This window comes from Miniopterus schreibersii, assembly GCF_964146895.1.
Source record: "Miniopterus schreibersii genome assembly, chromosome: 8".
NCBI lineage: Eukaryota > Metazoa > Chordata > Mammalia > Chiroptera > Miniopteridae > Miniopterus > Miniopterus schreibersii.
This window is the reverse complement of record NC_138109.1, coordinates 57,114,920-57,134,032: the sequence shown is the minus strand read 5'-3', so window position 1 is coordinate 57,134,032 and position 19,113 is coordinate 57,114,920. Positions and strand designations below refer to the sequence as shown.

The 19,113-nt window shown below is 40.9% G+C and overlaps 1 protein-coding gene across 1 annotated transcript in view; it reads left to right on the top strand.

Moving 5' to 3' along the window:
- The window catches only part of LOC308560951 (uncharacterized protein), a 49,533-nt gene extending 39,806 nt beyond the window's left edge, over positions 1-9,727 (top strand). Inside the window, exons 14-23 of the mRNA XM_081145371.1 lie at positions 201-409; positions 987-1,114; positions 2,431-2,540; positions 2,796-2,992; positions 3,357-3,599; positions 4,951-5,231; positions 6,508-6,720; positions 7,474-7,576; positions 7,851-8,056; positions 9,381-9,727. Of these exons, the coding sequence (XP_081001497.1) occupies positions 201-409; positions 987-1,114; positions 2,431-2,540; positions 2,796-2,992; positions 3,357-3,599; positions 4,951-5,231; positions 6,508-6,720; positions 7,474-7,576; positions 7,851-8,056; positions 9,381-9,482 (1,792 nt within the window). The 3' untranslated portion in view covers positions 9,483-9,727. The remainder of the gene's footprint in view (positions 1-200; positions 410-986; positions 1,115-2,430; positions 2,541-2,795; positions 2,993-3,356; positions 3,600-4,950; positions 5,232-6,507; positions 6,721-7,473; positions 7,577-7,850; positions 8,057-9,380) is intronic.
- The last annotated feature ends 9,386 nt before the right edge of the window (positions 9,728-19,113 follow it).

Sequence of the window (19,113 nt, the reverse complement as noted above, 5' to 3'; positions counted from 1 at the left end):
TTAAGAACCAGTAGATTATCTTATAGTAGACCTCTGATGGGTCCAGGATTTTACTGTAACTTGCTTTGCTGTCTTTTTTTTTTTTTTTTATAATTTCTTCAGACACTTAGGCCATGCTGAGGAGTAATATGTCCTCAGGTTCAGGAAGCAAAAGGACGAAAGACTGGAAGTTCTAATCCATCCCATCCATTCCTTTGCAGACAAGGTCACACCCTGGACATGGCCTCAGAGATCCACATGCCATGCCCAGTGTGCCTCATTGAGAACATCAAAGGGCGACTGGAAGTTAATCAGGAAGCTCTGAAGATCCTGTCTTCCTTCACACAGCCTCTTGTCGTGGTGGCCATTGTGGGCCTCTACCGCACTGGCAAATCCTACCTGATGAACAAGCTGGCGAGGAAGAAAGAGGGTGAGTGACAGGAAAACTTGAAAACACCAAGTTTTCAACCTGTGATACTTGATACTCTTATTTTCCCAGTAAAGCTCCGCTGAGTCCTTTCTTTTCACCCACACTCCCAGCATGAGTGTGGAGATGTGAGGAGAGAAAGTTAGAGATGGGGAGGAATATTGAAAGGTAATGTTTGGGCCACAGCTGGCTAATTATCTTCTGGGAGATAAAGGACAGAGCTCTGTTTCTGAAATATCACCTCTTTTTCTTTTTACTTAGTATCTCCTTGGATAAAGCAAAATATTGTCCAATCATAAAGCATAAGACACCAATAAAATAGCATATATATACATAATTGTTTATAATTATATTAAAATTTTAGTAGCATAATATTCTTGTAAAAAAAACCCATCAAGTTTTCAACCTGTGATACTTGATACTCTTGTTTTCCCATCTCTCTATTGCAGTTCAGATCAATACTGGTTATACTTTCTTCCATATCCACACCTTGTTCTCCTTAAACCCTAGCTCAATTGTCAAGAGCATCTCCAATTTCCAGATCCCCTTATCTAGTACAACCTCTCCGCTCCCCCTGCAGGCTTCTCAGTTGGATCCACGGTGCAGTCTCATACCAAGGGAATCTGGATGTGGTGTGTTCCTCATCCCAAGAAGCCAAACCACACTCTAGTTCTGCTTGACACCGAAGGACTTGGAGATGTAGAGAAGGTGAGGGGCAAGAATCAACCCTCTCATCTCTGAGCATTCTTTATAGAGATTTTTTTAATGTACTTCCACTTGACTAGAGAATCTATATTTAATAGTCAAAGTTTGGAAACCTGAAGGGAGGAAAATATATTTCTAAGCCAAAGTCATGATAGGGAGACTCCACTAGTGTGGAGCTAAGCAGTTAACCGAAATGCAGAAAGCTGTGGAGGCGGGCTGCACAGCTGGTAACTGGAGAGGCCCAAGTGGAGTGGAGGGAACAGGGCTGCTTTAAGACCCAGGTCCATTCCTGAGGAGGGAACCATCAGGGCTTGACTCCTGGCATCCTAGCAGGCTTGGAACAGTGGCTTGTAAAGTGGAGATTTTCATGACCTCTTCCAGGGACTTGAGCCTCTTTAACATCCCTCCCATCTCCTCCTCTTGCCTGGAGCATTTGGATCTCTCTTCCTTCAGTTCGTGAACCAGGGACGTAATTTCCTGCCTCATCATCCAGTAGGTTGTGGTCACCTTTCTGCCAGCGTTGGCAAGGCTGAGTATATTTAATGATTCTCATGCTTGGCATTGTCTAAGGAAGACTTGATCCCCGTGCACTCCTCATTAACTGAGCAGAACTTGTCATGAGTTGGCATTTCTCCTCCATCTGTCCTGTCTGGCCAGTGCTTTTGCCAGCTGCACTTCACATCTTACATAAAGTCTACTCCAAACAGACCGAACAAGTCTGACTATAAATACGAGACCCACCAAGAAACGGATGACAGGTGGACACGCCAATATCTCCCATTGGAGGACGTGGACAAGGAGGCGTGGACTCTGGCCATCCAGCCTCAGTTCCAGCAGCCTCCTTGCCTAGCTTCTCAAGGATGGGCCCAAAGCCCAGCTCTGCAGAGGACCACAGCCTCTCCATGGACCATCCACACTTGGACTGCCCAGTCACCATGGAGCCTCTGGCCACAACAGACCCAATGACACCCTAACCTTCCACGTGGAATCAGCCAGCAATGCCAACACTTATTGGTCATCAGTGATATGGTTGAGATGGGGGAAGATTTGTAAATAAAATGCCCTCGTCTCCGTGACTACCAAATGATCATTCTCCATCTCTACCTGTATGTTTTTGTATCAGTATAAATTAAAATACAGTGAAAAATAGCAAAAAAATTTTTTCAGTGCTAATGACAGAACTATTCTATTCAAATTTATATGTTTCTCACAATCATTTTTGTTTGTCTCATTGAACATTGTAGGTCAGGGGCTTATTTTTAATGATTGCTCATCTGGGAATGCCATGAGACATGACTTAAATTTGTTCTTACTTCTAGGGTGACAAGAACAATGATACTCACATCTTTGCACTGGCAATACTACTGAGCAGTACCTTTGTTTACAACACCATGAACAAAATTGACCAGAGGTCTATTGATCTATTGCAGTATCCTTTTATGATCCAGGACGGCACCAAAGCCAGAGAGAATTCTTCTATCCCCCAGCTGTGTTTATGACTCAAACACAAAAACAAAAATGTGATAAACATTAAAAGTACAAGAAAAACAGCCCTTATACTTACTGATAATATGAAGAATTGGTTACAACCAAAAGAGAACATAATGGTATAGGGATGTAAGGAATTCAATATGGGCTTAACTGCAGTCCTATTTCCAACCAGTTTTCCTTAATTATATTTCAGTTATGTAACAGAACTGTCAAATCTGCTCAAGACAGTATATTCACCTGATCTTGATGGGGCTGAAGATGCAGCTGACATTGTAAGCTTCTACCCAGACTTAGTGTGGATTCTGAGAGATTTCTTCCTATCCCTGGAAGCAGATGGGCAGCACATCACAGCAGATGACTACCTGAAGAACTCCTTGAAGCTGAAGCAAGGTAATTGGGACTTCAGTTTTGGAAAGAGAGAGAAAAGTAATACAAGAATATTTCTGAGTATAGGTGGTTACATTTATAGTTTCCTATATGTAATCGCTTGGCTAAACTGCCAAGTAAATAATTAACACAACTAATTTAAAGTGAACTAATAGATTCAATATGAAATTGTATTACTTGCTATTCTTGGAGCAAATTACTTTTCTTTCTTCTTTTCCCTGATGGGTTACCTTTTAATTTTTTGCTTAGGGCTTGTGGAGATGTGTTAAAATAAATAATATTAGGTGGAAGGCAAATTTATTCATGGGAAATACATTAAAATAAATGCTAGTTCTATAGTAAATAAATCCTATTTTTCCTTCCCCAGACACTGATCAAAGTCATCAAAATTTTAATATGCCCCGTCTTTGTATACAAAAATTCTTTCCAACAAAGAAATGCTTTGTCTTTGACTCACCCACTCACCGGAAGAAGCTTGCCCAGCTTCAGACACTGCATAATGATGAACTGGATCCTGACTTTGTGCAACAAGTGGCAGATTTCTGTTCCTACATCTTTCACCATTCCAAGACTAAAACTCTTTCAGGAGGCATCCAGGTCAATGGACCTCGTGAGTACCTTTTTTAGGATTTTCCTTAAACTCAACATAAAGGATGGGTTACCGTTAAAATTTCTCCTTTCGTTGTCAATGTTGAAAATGCATAGTCAGTTACTACTAAGAAAATTGTATGAATCACATTTATTAAGTTATTAAGTTCCAGTGGGTACCCAAAACATTCCTAGTGATTTTTTTAGTTATGCCTCTCAAGTAGGATAAACTAGGAATACGATCTGAAGAAAAGGTCAAATTGAAGAGTTCTATTCATAAGTGGTCCACTGTTGGACTAGACTAGCTACATGAGTTGGCAACATTTGTTCCACGAATATAGTGGATACTTATTATGCGTCACAACCTTTGATAAGCACAAGAACATATACATTCTCTGTAGAAATGGAACTTACTTGATATGAACATTAAATAAACAGAGGCCCAAGATGTCTAGAGCCCTAAAGGAAATTTAAGCAAGACATCTTGGTCCAGATTTTTTCTAAAGACTCTAGGTCTCAGAACTCTATAAATTATTGCTATACTCTAAAGCAATGATTTTCAACTGGTGTGCCTCAAGAATTCTTAAAACACGCAGAACCTGACCATTTAGTCAGGGGCACTGACCTCTTTTCCTTTAGATTGTCAAATAATAATAATAATAAAAAAGAAAGCAGTCAGTACAATAGCCATCTGGTGTGAATGAATCAAAATTATAGTTTTTTTGTGTTGTTTTTTTTGGCAGATTGGGAAAAAAATATAGTTTTTGGTGTGCGGCGGAATTTTAGTAACTTGTTTATGTGTGACATGAGATGAAAAAGATTGGAAATTGCTGCTCTAGAGGGATGGTGAATGCAAACAAAAGTATGCAAGGGACAAAGAAGACAAATAAGAAAGTTTCAACAAAGAGTAAAAGTGGCCTAGTCGAATTTGCGCACTTTGTGTTTTTTCAGCTAGCTCTCATTTCAGTTTTACATACTCAAGTGGAAGAGAAAAGGGAATTTTGAAGGGAAATGAAACCTCAGGAAGATGGAAAGAAAGGGAAGAGTAAAGAGGCAAAAGGCCTCTAGTAGTCTAATTAAATGAATATGTATAACTTTAACAATTTCCTCATTTCTCAATAGAAGAAGGATGGCATGAGGATGATCACATAGATCTTGATAATTCTCCTTTGAACACTTCCTTTTCTCAAAGAAAGATCTGACTTTTTAGTCACACAACTTTCTAAAATAAAACTTATTTGGGCCACCTGAACACAGCAGAATACTGAAAAACTCAGGCCATGCGTTGTTAAATTAACATTCTCAGAACTACCCAGTTTAGAGCATGCCCTCTTTTTCTGAAAATAATGCAAGCATCTTTTTCCCCTGTGAAGGTCTAAAAAGCCTGGTGCTTGCCTATGTCAATGCCATCAACAATGGGAATTTGCCTCGCATGGAGAACTCAGTCTTGTCCTTGGCCCAAATCAAGAACTCAGCAGCAGTACAAAAGGCCATAGCCCACTATGACCTGCAGATGGGCCAGAAGGTGCAGCTGCCCACAGAAACCCCCCAGGAGCTGTTGGACCTGCACAGGGCCAGTGAGAAAGAGGCCATCGAAGTCTTCATGAAGAATTCCTTCAAGGATGTAGACCAAAGATTCCAGAAGGAATTAAAGGTATTTAATATTCTTTGCTTTAGCTCATGGGGCTTGCATACATTACAAGTAAAAGTATTGCTATGAAATGCAAAATGGGGACTTAGTTAAGAAAAGCAATTCTTTTTCTTTTAATTTTTAATATATTTTTATTAATTTCGGAGAGAGGAAGAGAGAGGGAGAGAGAGAGATAGAAACATCAATGATGAGAGAGAGCCATTGATCAGCTGCCTCCTGCACGCTCCCTGGTGGGGATCGAGCCCACAACCAGGGCATGTACACGGACCAGGAATTGAACCGCAATCTCCTGGATCATAGGTCGATGTTCAACTGCTGAGCCACGCCAGCTGGGCAAAAATCAGTTCTTCTTAGACTGGGAAATACTATTACTTATGTGACCAAGATATCACTGTTATTCTAAAAACAAACAAATGAACAAAATAAACAAACATGTAACTACTCTGGGTCCTATGGATTCTGATATATATATATATTTTAATATGTTTTTATTGATTTGAGAGAGAGGAAAGGAGAGGGAGCGAAAGACAGAAACATCAATGGTCAAAGTGAGCCATTGATTGGCTACCTCCTGCATACCCTCCACTGGGGACCTAGCTTGAAATCTGGACATTTGCCCTGACTGGGAATTGAACCATGACCTCCTGGTTCATAGTTTGATGCTCACTGAGCTACGCTCGCAGGGCTGGATTCTGATCATTTCACACACACACAATTCACCATGTTACACCCATGAACTAATTTTTAAAAATTAATTTTATTCTTTAAAAATTGCATTCATAAATATATAAAGTATTAATTAACTTTTCTTTTATATTAATAAAGTATACAAAATTGCCAGATGGATCTACTAAAATATCATGTTTCCAGGTTTAATAGCATCCACTCATCTCATTCTAGCCAATTATTCTACTTCATCTCCTTATTGGGAATCCAAGGCCCTATAAAATACTGAAGCAAGGAATGGTTGCAAATGAGTAGGTTGCACTTAAAATTAGGGCATGAAGCTAGAGATCTTTAGTCTGAAGATCACATCTAAAGCAGAAATAGCAAGAGAAAGGGCTTTCAGGAGATTTGAAACACAAAACTAAAGTCGTTTTTCTGCACTGTATCACCCTAGGAACTTTCCTAGGTTTGGTAAGAAGGATATAGTCTTGCTGTAGTTCTCTAGTTTCTAGGAAAACACACACACACACAAAAGAGATGCTTCTTGAGAATCATTTCTAGAGATACTAAAGTGCTGCTAACATCTTTTCCACGGGCCTTTGTCCCTTTGAAGACCCTGCTAGAAGCAAAACAGGATGACTTTTGTAAGCAGAACTTGGAGGCATCATCAGAGCGTTGCTCAGCTTTACTTCAGGATATTTTTGGTCCTCTAGAAGAAGATGTGAGAAAGGGGATTTATGCAAAGCCAGGGGGGCATCGCCTCTTCATTCAGAAGACAGAAGAGCTGACGGCAAAGTACTACCGGGAGCCCAGGAAAGGAATACAGGTATCCCTAGTTTCATATATTAATTGTGGGACATTGTTAGAGGATGAAGGAGGGCTTCTTTCAAAATCCAGTGAAGATAGGAAGAAAGTATTTGTACTCTAAAGATAGCTGTGGAATTAAACTCAGCTATCACCATAATCACCAGACTTTTACTGCAACCACCAACATTCATTGCAACACAGGGACTCTTGATTACATAGGACAGAATTCCACTACTTGACACTAACTTAAGAAGAAACGGTAGTTCATTGGTTTACAGGAAAGATTTAAATTTAGTTGCAAATGCAGCTACGTTCAGAAATTTAAACAATGTCATCAATTTTCCCCTTCTTTTTTTTTCCAACTCCCACTTAGTTTTCTGTTCTGTTTTCTTCGCCATTGGCTTCATTCTCAGGCATGACAGCAAAGACTTCGCCAGCATCTCCAAGCTTAACTACATCTCTTGCCCTCAGCCTCAGGGGAAGAGAGAGCCTTTTCCCCCAGTATCCGTATCAGTCTTTAAAACACTCAAGTTGAGCATTTTCTCACCTGAACCAAAATCTTTTGTATCACGTGAACTTGGGTGCTCTGATTAGCCTGCCCAGAGTTTGTGCCCATCCCTGTGACAGAAGGGGCTTGATTGACAGTTCCACTAAGTGCAGGCTGAGCAGTTCTGGAGAGGAAAGGATGCTGTGAAGAAAAAGAAATAAAAAGGTTTACAACATGCCCAATCTCCAGTTCCTACTTCTAACTGCATGATTTTGGGGTTCCTAGACTAAAGAAGCTCTGCAAAAATATTTACAGTCCAAGGAGTCTGTGAGTGATGCCATTCTACACGTAGACCAGGCTCTCACCGCAAGGAAAAGGGAGATGGAAGGTGAGAGGAAAGTGGGAGAGATGAAAGATAGAACTTCCTGCACATTTTCAACTAATTTGGGCTGGTTTACACGGGGCCTTTAAACTAGAGCAAGAACGGCCAGGATGACTTTCAGCTCTTCAAGCTTTACCTGAGTAGGGCGTGCACTGTCAGCTGGAAAGGAAAAATGGCCCTAGGGAATTTCCTCTAGGAAGCAGCAGCACCAATAGGAGGGGGAGACAGAAGGAGGAGACACTTGAATCTTAGAGAGGTTTGTCCTTTCCTTCTTTCTCAGAAGTACATTTGAAAGAAGAGGCTGCGAACGCTATAGCACAAATGTTGCTGCTGATTCAGAGGTCGAACCAGCGGATCATGGAGGAGAGGGAGAGAGAACATCAGACGCTATTGAGACAAATGGAGAAACAGCATCAGAGGAAAATGGAAATAGAGAGAGCCTGGTATCTGGCACAGCAACAGAGGGATTTGGAACATCAGCTCCAGGTACTCGCTCATTATTTCATCTCAGAATTTTGTATTGATAACAGCAGGGAGCAGGAACAAAGAGGGAGAAGCATAGTATTATGGCTCAGGGTAAGGACTTTGGAGTCAGACAGCCTGGTGAGAATCCCAGGCCCACATCTTACTAAATATATAGTTTGGGCAAGTTATCTGTCCCTTCTGTGACTTAGTTTCCACTTGTGGAAAATGGAGACAATAATACCTATTTACAGGGTAATTAAATGAGTTAATATTTGTGTTTAGATTGGTGCTGAGTACAGAACAAGCACTACACTTTGTTAAATAAAACCCAAGGACACTTCTAACTCACAGAAGTTAGTCTTTTTTGTTATGTTCTTCATTGCTATAAGCAGTCTTTTCCTTTAGTCATAGGTAACCTTGTTAAATTAATTTCATATTGCTTTTAACTCAAAGTTTCTTTCATCCAGTCCTTTATTATCATCATCACTCAATAGCAGTGGTTCCTACTTACCAAGTACTGTACAAAGTACTTTATATGCATTCTCTCATCTAATCTGTTCATTGTGAAGCAGAACGATTATGGATTCATTTTTCTGATTAAAAACATTAGGTTCCAAAGAGATAACTAAATGCTAATATCACCCAGCCTCTCAAGTTATCAAAACTGCCTTCCCAGTGAGTGAGAACTGCAGTGCTTTTATTACTGCAAACCTAGTATGAAATTCTTATGTGAGCACCTCCCCTAGGGTGACCAGTCTACCTGTAGGTCCTAGTTTTCAAGGTGATGCTCCAGGACATTTCTGTGATTACAGATCTACACTGAAGGGCAGTGTGGTCAAACTGGGGTTCTTGATCTCTTCACTCTTTCCTCTACTTCTGCCCCATAACTGTGGAGACCTGAAACAAATTCCCTGATCAAGGCTCAGACCCCTCACCTGACTGTGGATGTCACCTAGACACCCAGTAGTTGTATTAGCCTCTCCTCGAAGAACTAGATCCGCCATTCCTCTGTGTATAAATGAAAATTGAAGTCAAGATGTGGCTCAGGATGCCCAAGGAGGAAGGGACCACGGGATGCAATTCTTGAGACGCCAATACTTCAGGAATTGAGAGATGTTGATGATGCTGCTGCTAGAGAAAGAGATATGGAAGAATGGCTCAGGTAGGAAACCAAAAATGAGAGGTAAAGTGGACAATAGAAAGGAAAATTTAGGGACTGTCTTTCGTTTCTGATGGCTTCAAATAAGTGAGGAAAGTCAATGATTTTGGCTTATCTTCCCCACCTCTCCAGTGATGTAGATATTACCTTTTGTTAAGCTCTTTAGTTTTATTTATCACTCTTCAGGAAGAGGCTGCACAGCGGAGGGAGAGAGCCGAAGCTGAAAAGAGAAGACTCCAGAGGGAACTCAATGCACAGCAGCGAGACGATTCATGCATCTTACTCTAACGCTAAACATCAGAACTTCTTTTCATGTTCACTTTCCCTGAAGATAGAAAGAAATACGAAACTATAAAACTTGGGATGATTACTGTTTAAATAAAGTTTACAATAATTATATCAAACTTTTGTATTGTTATAAAGTTATGATGCTCACATAATTGGTAAAATGTGCATTTCAACAGTTTAACTGATGATTAATTACTTCCTTAAAAAGATCATGAATTGTATAATAAAGGGCATTTGATTGCTGCATTTATTTGGTAGAGATATTGGGCTGGTTCTTTCAGGGAAACTTTCCTTTGTACCTCAATGCCAACCCCTAATTTTCTCAGGGGGGATTGGAAGTGCCCTAAGGGGTGTGGTCAAATGGGGCTTGATTAAAGTCTTGAGCTCAAGTGGACATCACTCCTGCCAAGTGGTCATATGCTGAATGCCACCCCTGGCAGTCATTTTATTTAAAGCAGAATCCTAAGTTATATAAGCCTCGCAATATCAAAATCCAGATATGCCTAAGAATAAGTAGAGAAAAAATCAGGAAGACTATACAACAAAATTATAGTGATTATTTCTGAACTATTACATTAGGAGTTTTATATCTGCAGTAGATGTATGTATTTTTATTGTTATGAAAAGAGTACTCATGTTAACTACAGGATTTTTTTTTTTTAAGAAAGCTGTGGGCAGAGAAAAGGGAAATAAGAAATGAGTAAGTAAAATTTTCAAAAAAAGAAAAAAGCACACACCCTACCGCAAACCTATTCAAACAAACAAACAAACAAACAAACCCCAAGCACTGAGGGGGAAGGGAACTAAGCGGCCGGGAGGCGGCCCACCGCGCTCGCCGCCCTCACCCCACAGACTTGCTCCTGCAGCCTCGGTGAAAAGCGGCTGAGAACTCCAACCGTTCAAGCCGCAGAAAAAAAGGCTTGTCACCTTTCAATTTCGGATTTCCTCATTCCCGCTCCTCACTGCTTGGAAAGCGGTCACGGGTTTCAGCTTCTGAAGACAACAGCTGGCACGCGCAGGAGCCAGGTGCTGGAGGCGCGCTCGGGGGACGCGGAGGGCAGCTGATGGAAACTTGTCCTCTGGCTGCGGCTCCCTCGCCACGTAAATTCTGTCCTACATTTGGTCTTCCATGCACAAGTCCATGAACCAACTAGCCGACCAACTAACCGACCAACTAACCAACCAACTAACTAACTAACTAACTAACTAACTAACTAACTAACTAACTAACTGACATGTGCCCAAGGCAGACACTGGCAAGTGGTGAAGGCAGCTGGCGGCGGGCGCGGGGGGCCCAGGGGCGCGTGGCCCGTGGCGTACGGAGGAGCCTCAGTTTGGGTTGGAGGCGCCTTTGAGGCTACAGAGCACAAACCCAGTCCCCGGGATGTGGGATGCGGGATGCGGGATGCGGGATGCAGGATGAGGGATGCGGTTCTCCTCTTCAGGGACCCACCCAGGGCTGCACAAAGCACCCTGCACAAGAGAAGGAGGAACGCGCCCCACTTCGCAGGCGGGATGGGGCTGAAGCCCTTGCGGGGACCGAGGGACCCAACCTGGCGCTCCCGCAGGCGTGTTGGGTGAGGCCTTTCCTTTCACCTTCCTCGCCTCTCCTCAGACATCCCCTGACTGCGCCCTGCCAGGCATTGGAAAGACAGAGGGACAAGATAAACCTTTACATTAGGGGCAATTTAAATGTAGAATCTGGACTACTGATTATTTTTGTATTCATCACATCCAGTATTCCAAAGATCCTAGGAAGCTGTATTATATAGAATAATTCAGTGACACTCTTCTAACCTGTTGTTAGTCAGCTGTTAAAAACAGCATTGTGGTCTAACTATATAGTTTGTTCATCATGCACCATTTCTAAATGCATGGTTCGCCCACAAATAATAACCTGCAGTACGTACTAAAAAATACGGGTTTGGGACATATTTAACCATCACCCCAAATGACTCTTGTGGACAGTAACTTTGGAAATGTTGATCATTTATCCCAACCTAATAGCATTGTTTCATTCTATTTGTTTATTTGGAGGTAAAAGTGTCTTGGATTGGCTACCTCAGTCTTACTCTGCATTTTTTTTTTTAATATATCTTTATTGATTTCAGAGAGAGGAAAGGAGAGGGAGAGAGAGAGATAGAAACATCAATGATGAGAGAGTCCCCCTCCTGCACGCCCCTGACTGGGGATCCAGCCCACAACCCGGGCATGTGCCCTGACCAGGAATCCAACATCGATCTTCTAGATCCTAGGTCGATGCTCAACTGCTGAGCCACGCCGGCTGGGCTGAATTTAAATTTTTAAAAATTACTTTGTAAGATTATTTACTTCTCCCCAAGCCTTTTGAAATATTAACTCTAAGAACTCTACATCCCTTCTTGCTCATAACATAGCAGCAAAAGACTCGTGTTTTATCTCCGATCTCTTCTTCCAACCACCTATAGAAAAGAAGAGAAACTAGACAGAGGAAGTCTGTTAAGAATCAAATTGATGTGGTTTTTTTCCTCACATGTGGGGAGCTGCTGTGGCTCCAGGATCTGCTCCTTGCACGGAGGAGCTGCCTGGGTGAGCTGCAGATGTGCTCTCCTGCTCCCTGACCCAGACCTTGAGGCATCAAGGCGATACTAATTTAGCTTGCGGCCAGAAATTCCAGAAAGGCTTATCAGGAAGTTGGCCCCGGCCTGAAGGGTCAAGGGACAGTCAAGCCACATACCAACCAAGGACTCAATCCTCCCCAAAAGTTCCCATTAGAAGCTGAGATAAACATAGTTACCAAGGTCCGAGCTCATGCAGGTGGCAGGGTGTTTACTCTGAAAGAGCATTCATGCGCCCTTGAAGGAACGTGGGGCGGGGTGCTATTCAGCAAAATCAACAGTGTCTGTATAAATTGAGCTGGGAAAATAAACTCGGGGCTGCAATCACAAACTGCAGTCCTCCCGATCCCATCTCTTTTGTGTCTGTCTTTTCTTAATCCTCACCCCTTCCTCAGGACCGTTCGACTTTGCCGGCGGGCTCCAGCACTCACAAAAGAAAAATTTCAGTTATTCTAGTGTTACTTGGCAATTTCCATTTTATAGAACCTATTGCCACAGAACTAATTGCTTCAGTACTTCATGACTTCATGGGCTTATTGTAGAAACAGTACATTAACTGTGGGAAATTAAAAATAATATATTGAGAGTCTTTTTATTATTAACTTGTAATGAATTAAGCAAAAGTTATGGAAGAGAAATTTGAGGTTTACAGTGTAAGTTTCTTTTTCAAGGTCTCATGGGCAATAGATGAGGAGAATCCTAGTTGTGAACCATAGCAGCCTGACTCCTCAGTCTGTACTGTGACACCCCAGGATGTCTCTGGGTTCCTCTTGCTGACTCATCCTCTTTAGTGCCCTCCCTCCCCACCAGTGGTCCCTGCTCTTCTGCTTCTGCCTGCTGTTCTTTTTCATGGGACAATTCGGTTGCAGTCATACTTCTTGCCTTCACACCACCTTTCACTCCTGGGAGAGAATTGTCACCATTTACCAAAGACAATTCTTTATCTTCTTTTGAAATTTCACCCTCCTTATCTCCTTAGGTATCTATTTCTTAAATAATACTTATATAGCATTTACTAGTACCAAAGAGCTTTATATAGATTATGGGATATTTCATTCTCTTGCTGACCCTATTATTTAATTACTATAAGAATTTCCATTTCACAGATGGACAAAAACAACACTGAGTCACAGAAAGATTAAATATCTTTCAAGTAGTCGCACCACTTGTGAAGTATGGGTCCTGTCTACTTAATGAGACACTCAGAGCCTCCCATTATGGATTACATAACTACACTTCAAGACTCAGTCCTCAGTCCTCCTCTATTAAGAGACTGTTTCAGCAGAGCTGGCCTAGAGCGGCAGCTCAGTGCTGTCTTTCCCAGGGCAGTGTCTTCTCCCTTTAGGTGACTTTCTCTTAAAAATGACCCAAATAAAGGAAAGGAGGTGCGACATGAAGATGGACCAGAAAAACAGAGTTCTTGTCTCAGCCCTCTCTCTAATTCTACTTATGAATGTGTGCTTTTTATTTCCTCTTGAGATAAAAATACACAAGTTAATAGAGTTTACATTAATCTGTAATGCGACTTATTTGAGCCTATAAAAATAATAGGTGAATGGGGGACGCAAAGTGTTTCTTGAGAAAGTCTTTCATATGTGTAAAGATTGGACTGACTGGCCTTGCTGAAATGGAAGCAGCCCTTCCCCTGCTGGACCCTTACCTTCTTTCCAGTTTAATCATGTCGCTCCTGGGCAGACTGGACTACTCATTGTCACTGGATGTTGTTTACTTCTCCCTAGCAGGTTTTTGTCTGTGCTCCATGGTGAGATCTAAAATTGAGGGGATCTAGATGTGGTATGTATCCCACCCCTCTAAGCTGAACCATACCCAGGCCTTTCTGTACACTAAGGACTGGAGGGTGTGAAAAAGATAAGGCAGCATGTTGAGAAATCTTCTTTTCCCTCTCTTTTTAATTCACCATCTTCATTCAATTTGTGTGAAATATTCCAGCAAATAGCAAATGCAAGTTGTAGATGAAGTTAAGTTCTCTTCCCTTGAACTTATTTCCTGAGAGCACAAATATTTTGATACTTTAAGGCAAGAGTTTCATCTTATTTTTAACACTAGGGTTAATGACACAATTAAATGAGTACTTACTGAGTTTGTAGATATGGCAACCGAGGCCATGTTTTCTTTCCTGTAACTTGGTTGCTGTGGTTGAGAAGAGGACTGCTATTGATTCAGCAAGTCCACATTCAGGAACTAACCTTAAGATTTATTTATCCCAGTTGAAAATGACATAGTAGTAGTACATTTGTGGCAGGATGGCTATCACTCCAAAAGACTGAAAACAACTTTAAGTCTTAAGACATGCTTACAAAGGAGGAATACTCAAAAGTCACTAAAATGAAAGGGGGGCTCTGTGTGTACTAACGTGAAGAAACTTACAGATTTATCTTATGTGAAAAAAAGATGCAGGATGTGTGTATGGTGGTACCACCAAATTTAGCAAATAATGACTATGTGCATTTATGATTATCTATCTGGAAAAATATAAAGCAAAACAGTATCCATGGACACAACAGGAATGAACGTGCATAGCTGACGTAAGATATGAAAGGATAACTAGTCTTACATATTTTCTGTATCTTTTATATCTTGTATGTATTATTACTAAAATATAAATAAGTACAATTACAAAATTGAAACTAAAAGAAAAATACATGGAAAGACAAAGTTCTCATGACAAAATCAGAGTCTTTAACACTACTAGAAAGACCATAAGTCAGCTCAACAGAATGAGTCTTCTTTTTACGGCTGGAAACAGAAATTAGAAGATATGTGTCTTAATTTTGTTGCCCTTTGGGCCTCTCAATAAGGTCTTGGAATTTCTAATTTCTGTTTGGATATAAAGTCTACTGGGATGTCAACTGGAATGGTCTCCAAATTCCTGCCCCACATTTATAAAAGTAGTGAATTAGAAGAAAAAATTATTCAGGATCAGCTCAACATTTTAAGAATTCTCTTCAGCAGTGTAGGGCTTAAGACTGTTGAGGTTCAAATGAACTGCTTGTATCTCCACACGCTGTACGTATTCTCTTGACTCTGGACATTTGCACACAGATTTCCTTAAACACTCGGGGGCTCACCCTGTACCCGTTATTTGCAAGTTTCTGTTCCTCCTTACCCTCTGCCATTTCCTGATTTCCAGAGACTGCATAAGGTTCCTTCCTTGGGCTGGTATTGTGCTGTGATGTCCCTGCTACCACAGCACTTTTATATAATTATGAAATTAAAATGACCTGTTTACAGCTGTCTCCATTACTGCCTCATGACCTCATCTACTTGCTGATCTTCATCTTCGTGTATTTGGCTCCCATCACAAAGGCCACCCTGTGAACACCAGGTGTTCAAAAATTAGGGGTGAGTCTATAAGCTGCCATCCAACAAGGCCCCAACTAGCATTTTCTTACTATATCAACTGCTCTCCAAGTCCTCAAAATAAAGGACACAGTTCTAGGAACTAGTGCAGTAGGGACTTGCTGAGGCAGAAAGAATATGCACACCCGTCTGAACCTGCTGCCCTGTTCTCTCTGAGGCACGGGACACACCATGTGCTCTGGGTTCTTCATTCTTCTCTGCCTTGACAATTACCCAGCAATGACGTCACCACCTTTGTCTCACAGTTGAAACAAAACTATCCTTTTGTTATGAAGATCAATTTCCCATTGAACATGATGCCTACCACCTTGCATAATCAGCTATTGCCCCCCTCCAACTGGAGACCTATTTGACCTGTCCTCTGACTCCCAAAGACACTGCCCTTCTAGGCTCAGTCCCACAAAGCAATTGGAGTGCTGGGCAGAACTGGGACCTTCAGAGCACTTCTCCCTAAAAGGCTCTTTCTGGGGACTCAGATGGTCGCTGGGTTATTTGGCTCCAGTTGTGGAGGGGGGTGGCATTCTTTTCCTCAGCCCTTGCTAGTGCAGCTCGCACCACTCCCACAACGAAAGACTCACTTGACCTGCCCTTCCATCTCCCGGTGGCAACACCCTGGGGGCATCACCCTGCTGAGCTCCAGAGAGGCCAGCTGGCTGCACCCAACCTGAACCTTCAGTGCACCCTGCTAGAGCAGCCTGGGTAGGAGACTCAGAAGAGACTTGAGTGGTATGGCTCTGGAGTAGGGGCCATTTTCACCCCATTGACTGCCTAATTGCACTTCTCCCAAGCAGGAAACTCATGAAAAAAAAAACAAAAACCAACCTGGGGTAGCAATACTTGATCAAACAAAATAGACTTCAAAACAAAGGCCATAAAAGAGACAAAAAAGGACATTATGTAATGTTAAAAGAATCGATCCAACAAAGGGATGAAACCCTTGTAAGCATATATGTACCCAATATAGGATCATCTAAATATATAAAGCAGTGGGATAAAGACTGTCTATTCAATAAGTGTTATTAGAAAAATTGGACAGATACATGCAAAAAAATGAAACTAGACCACCTTCTTCTACCATATACAAGAATAAACAAAATAGATTGTAGACTTAAATGTAAGACTCAAAACCATAAAAATCCTAAAAGAAAACATGGGCAGTAAAATCTCTGACATTTCTTATAGCAATATTTTTTAGATATGTCTCCTTGGACAAGGGGGAAAAAAGAAAAAAATAAACAAATGGGACTACATAAAACTAAACAAATTTTGCACAGTAAAGGAAACCATCAACAAAATTAAAAGACAGTACACTGAATGGGAGAGCATATTCAACAATGATACATCTGATAAAGGGTTACTATCCAAATTTTATAAAGAACATTTACAACTCAACAACGTAAAAACAGTGGGCAAAGAACCTGAATAGACACTTCTCCAGAGGAGATTCAGATGGTCAATAGATATATGAAAATATGCCCAATGTCATTAATCATCAGAGAAATGTAAATTAAAACCACAGTGAGTTATCACCTCACACCTCGGAATGGTTGTCATCAATAAATTAAGCAAAAACAAGTGTTGATGAGATTGTGGTGAAAAGGGAGCCCTCATGCACTGACAATATATGTACCCCTGTGTTCACGGCAGTGCTATTTACAAAAGCCAAGATTTGGAAGTATCCAAATGTTCGTCAGTAGAAGAGTGGATAAAAAAGCTGTGGTATATTATACAATGGAATACGACTTGGCCTTCAAAAAGAAAGAAATCTTACCTTTTGTGACATCATGGATGGACCCGGAGAGTATTATGCTGAGTGAAATAAGCCAGTCAGAGAAAAGCAAGCACCATATGATTTCACTTATACGTGGAATCTAATGAACAAAATAACCAACCAAACAAAATCGAAACAGACTATAGATACAAAGAATAGACTGACAGCTGTCAGAGGGGAGTGGGGAGTGGGGTTGGGTGAAAAAGGTGAAGTGAAAAAGCAAAACAAAACAAACAAACAAAACCCCTCATAAACACAGACTATAGTATGATGATTACCAGAGGAAAACGGGTGTGGGAGCAGGAAGAAGATGGCAAAGGATGAATAAATGGTGATGGAAGGAGACTTGACTTCGGGTGGTGAACACACAGTGCAATAAAAGATGATGTATTATAGGATTGTTGCATTTGAAACCTATATAATTTTATCAACCAGTGTCACCTCAATAAAGTCAATTAAAAATCTTTTAAAATGGACAACAGACAAGAATAAATAAGTAATAAAATTAAATTAAAAACTGATCATCTAATTTCACTATAATCTTTTGCAGAGTCCATTTTAACATTTAAAATATAAACTCATATCGAAGACAACATTCTGATGAAAATGTAATTGGTAGTATCAGGTCACATATCCAAGGGAAAAGGGGGATTCAAATTTTTCAAAAAGAAATTTCATTTTCTGACATTTTATTTTATTTAACAGTCTCCTTCTTTATGTGATATAATGGAAATCTATTTTTGTTAGTGTTGTAAAAATTGTCTCTACAATCTGTTTTTTTTATTTACCACTGTTATCAAAGAGCCCATTTCACAGAAATATATTGGCTAAAATGAAATTGAAACTAAAAGAGTTGATACAGTTTTTGTTCTGTAGTTCAGTACAATGGAATGCTTTTTTTTTAAAATTTTTTTAAAATATATATATCTTTATTGATTTCAGAGAGAGGGCAGCAGAGGGAGCCAGAGATAGAAACACCCTGATGAGAGAGTCATTGGGGATCGAGCCCGCAACCCGGACATGTGCCCTGACCGGGAATCAAACCTCTATCTCCTGGATCCTAGGCTGATGCTCAACCGCTGAGCCACGCCCGGCCGGGCTGGAATGCTTTTAAAAAAAAGTGAATTAAAATTTTCCTAGGATGCAGCTAAAATATATCTGTCAGCATTTTAGTTCACATTGAAATTCAAATATGATAGGAGTAGCTTAGCAGAAAGGAAACAAACCGATGAGACAAAACGTTTGTAGCATTTGTTGTTAGCTTTTTAAAAATATTGGTACAAGGTTTTGGTCATTTTGAATATTTGTTTTTGAATTTGTATTTTTCTTTTGCTTTATTTCAAGCAGACTTTCACCCCCTCCCCCACCAAATCTAGATCCATCCTGTATAAGCAAGAAACAACTATATGCGACAAAAGAACAGGGAATTTGTCTGGGTTATAAAATCAAGCATTGTATACACACACACTGTAGTTGTTTGGTTTTTTGTTTGTTTTGCTAATGAAAATCATCGTGTTAAACGCAAAATACGCTTTGAAAAAGGAGAGAGAAAAAAATTGAACAAGTGAAAAAAATTAAGGAAAAGAGATTAATAAACAAGCCCCTTTCCTCACAAAAGGACCCTTCCTGTCCCTTGGCTCACAGTCAGCTGGCCACCCTCTCTCCCCTGTGGGTTCAGGGAACACAAGCCACCCGAGGAGGGCCCAACCTGGGATTCCCAAGGCAGGTGTGGAGGAGCTGAGACTCGCCTCCCACCTCACCTGCTCTCCTGCCTCAGTTAAAAATAAGAGGAGGGTGGGGGCAGAGGAGCGACCCAGTGACTCAGTTCTCTAAGAAGAGCGTGTCCTTTCAATGTGGGCTCTTATCAACCAGACCCATAACT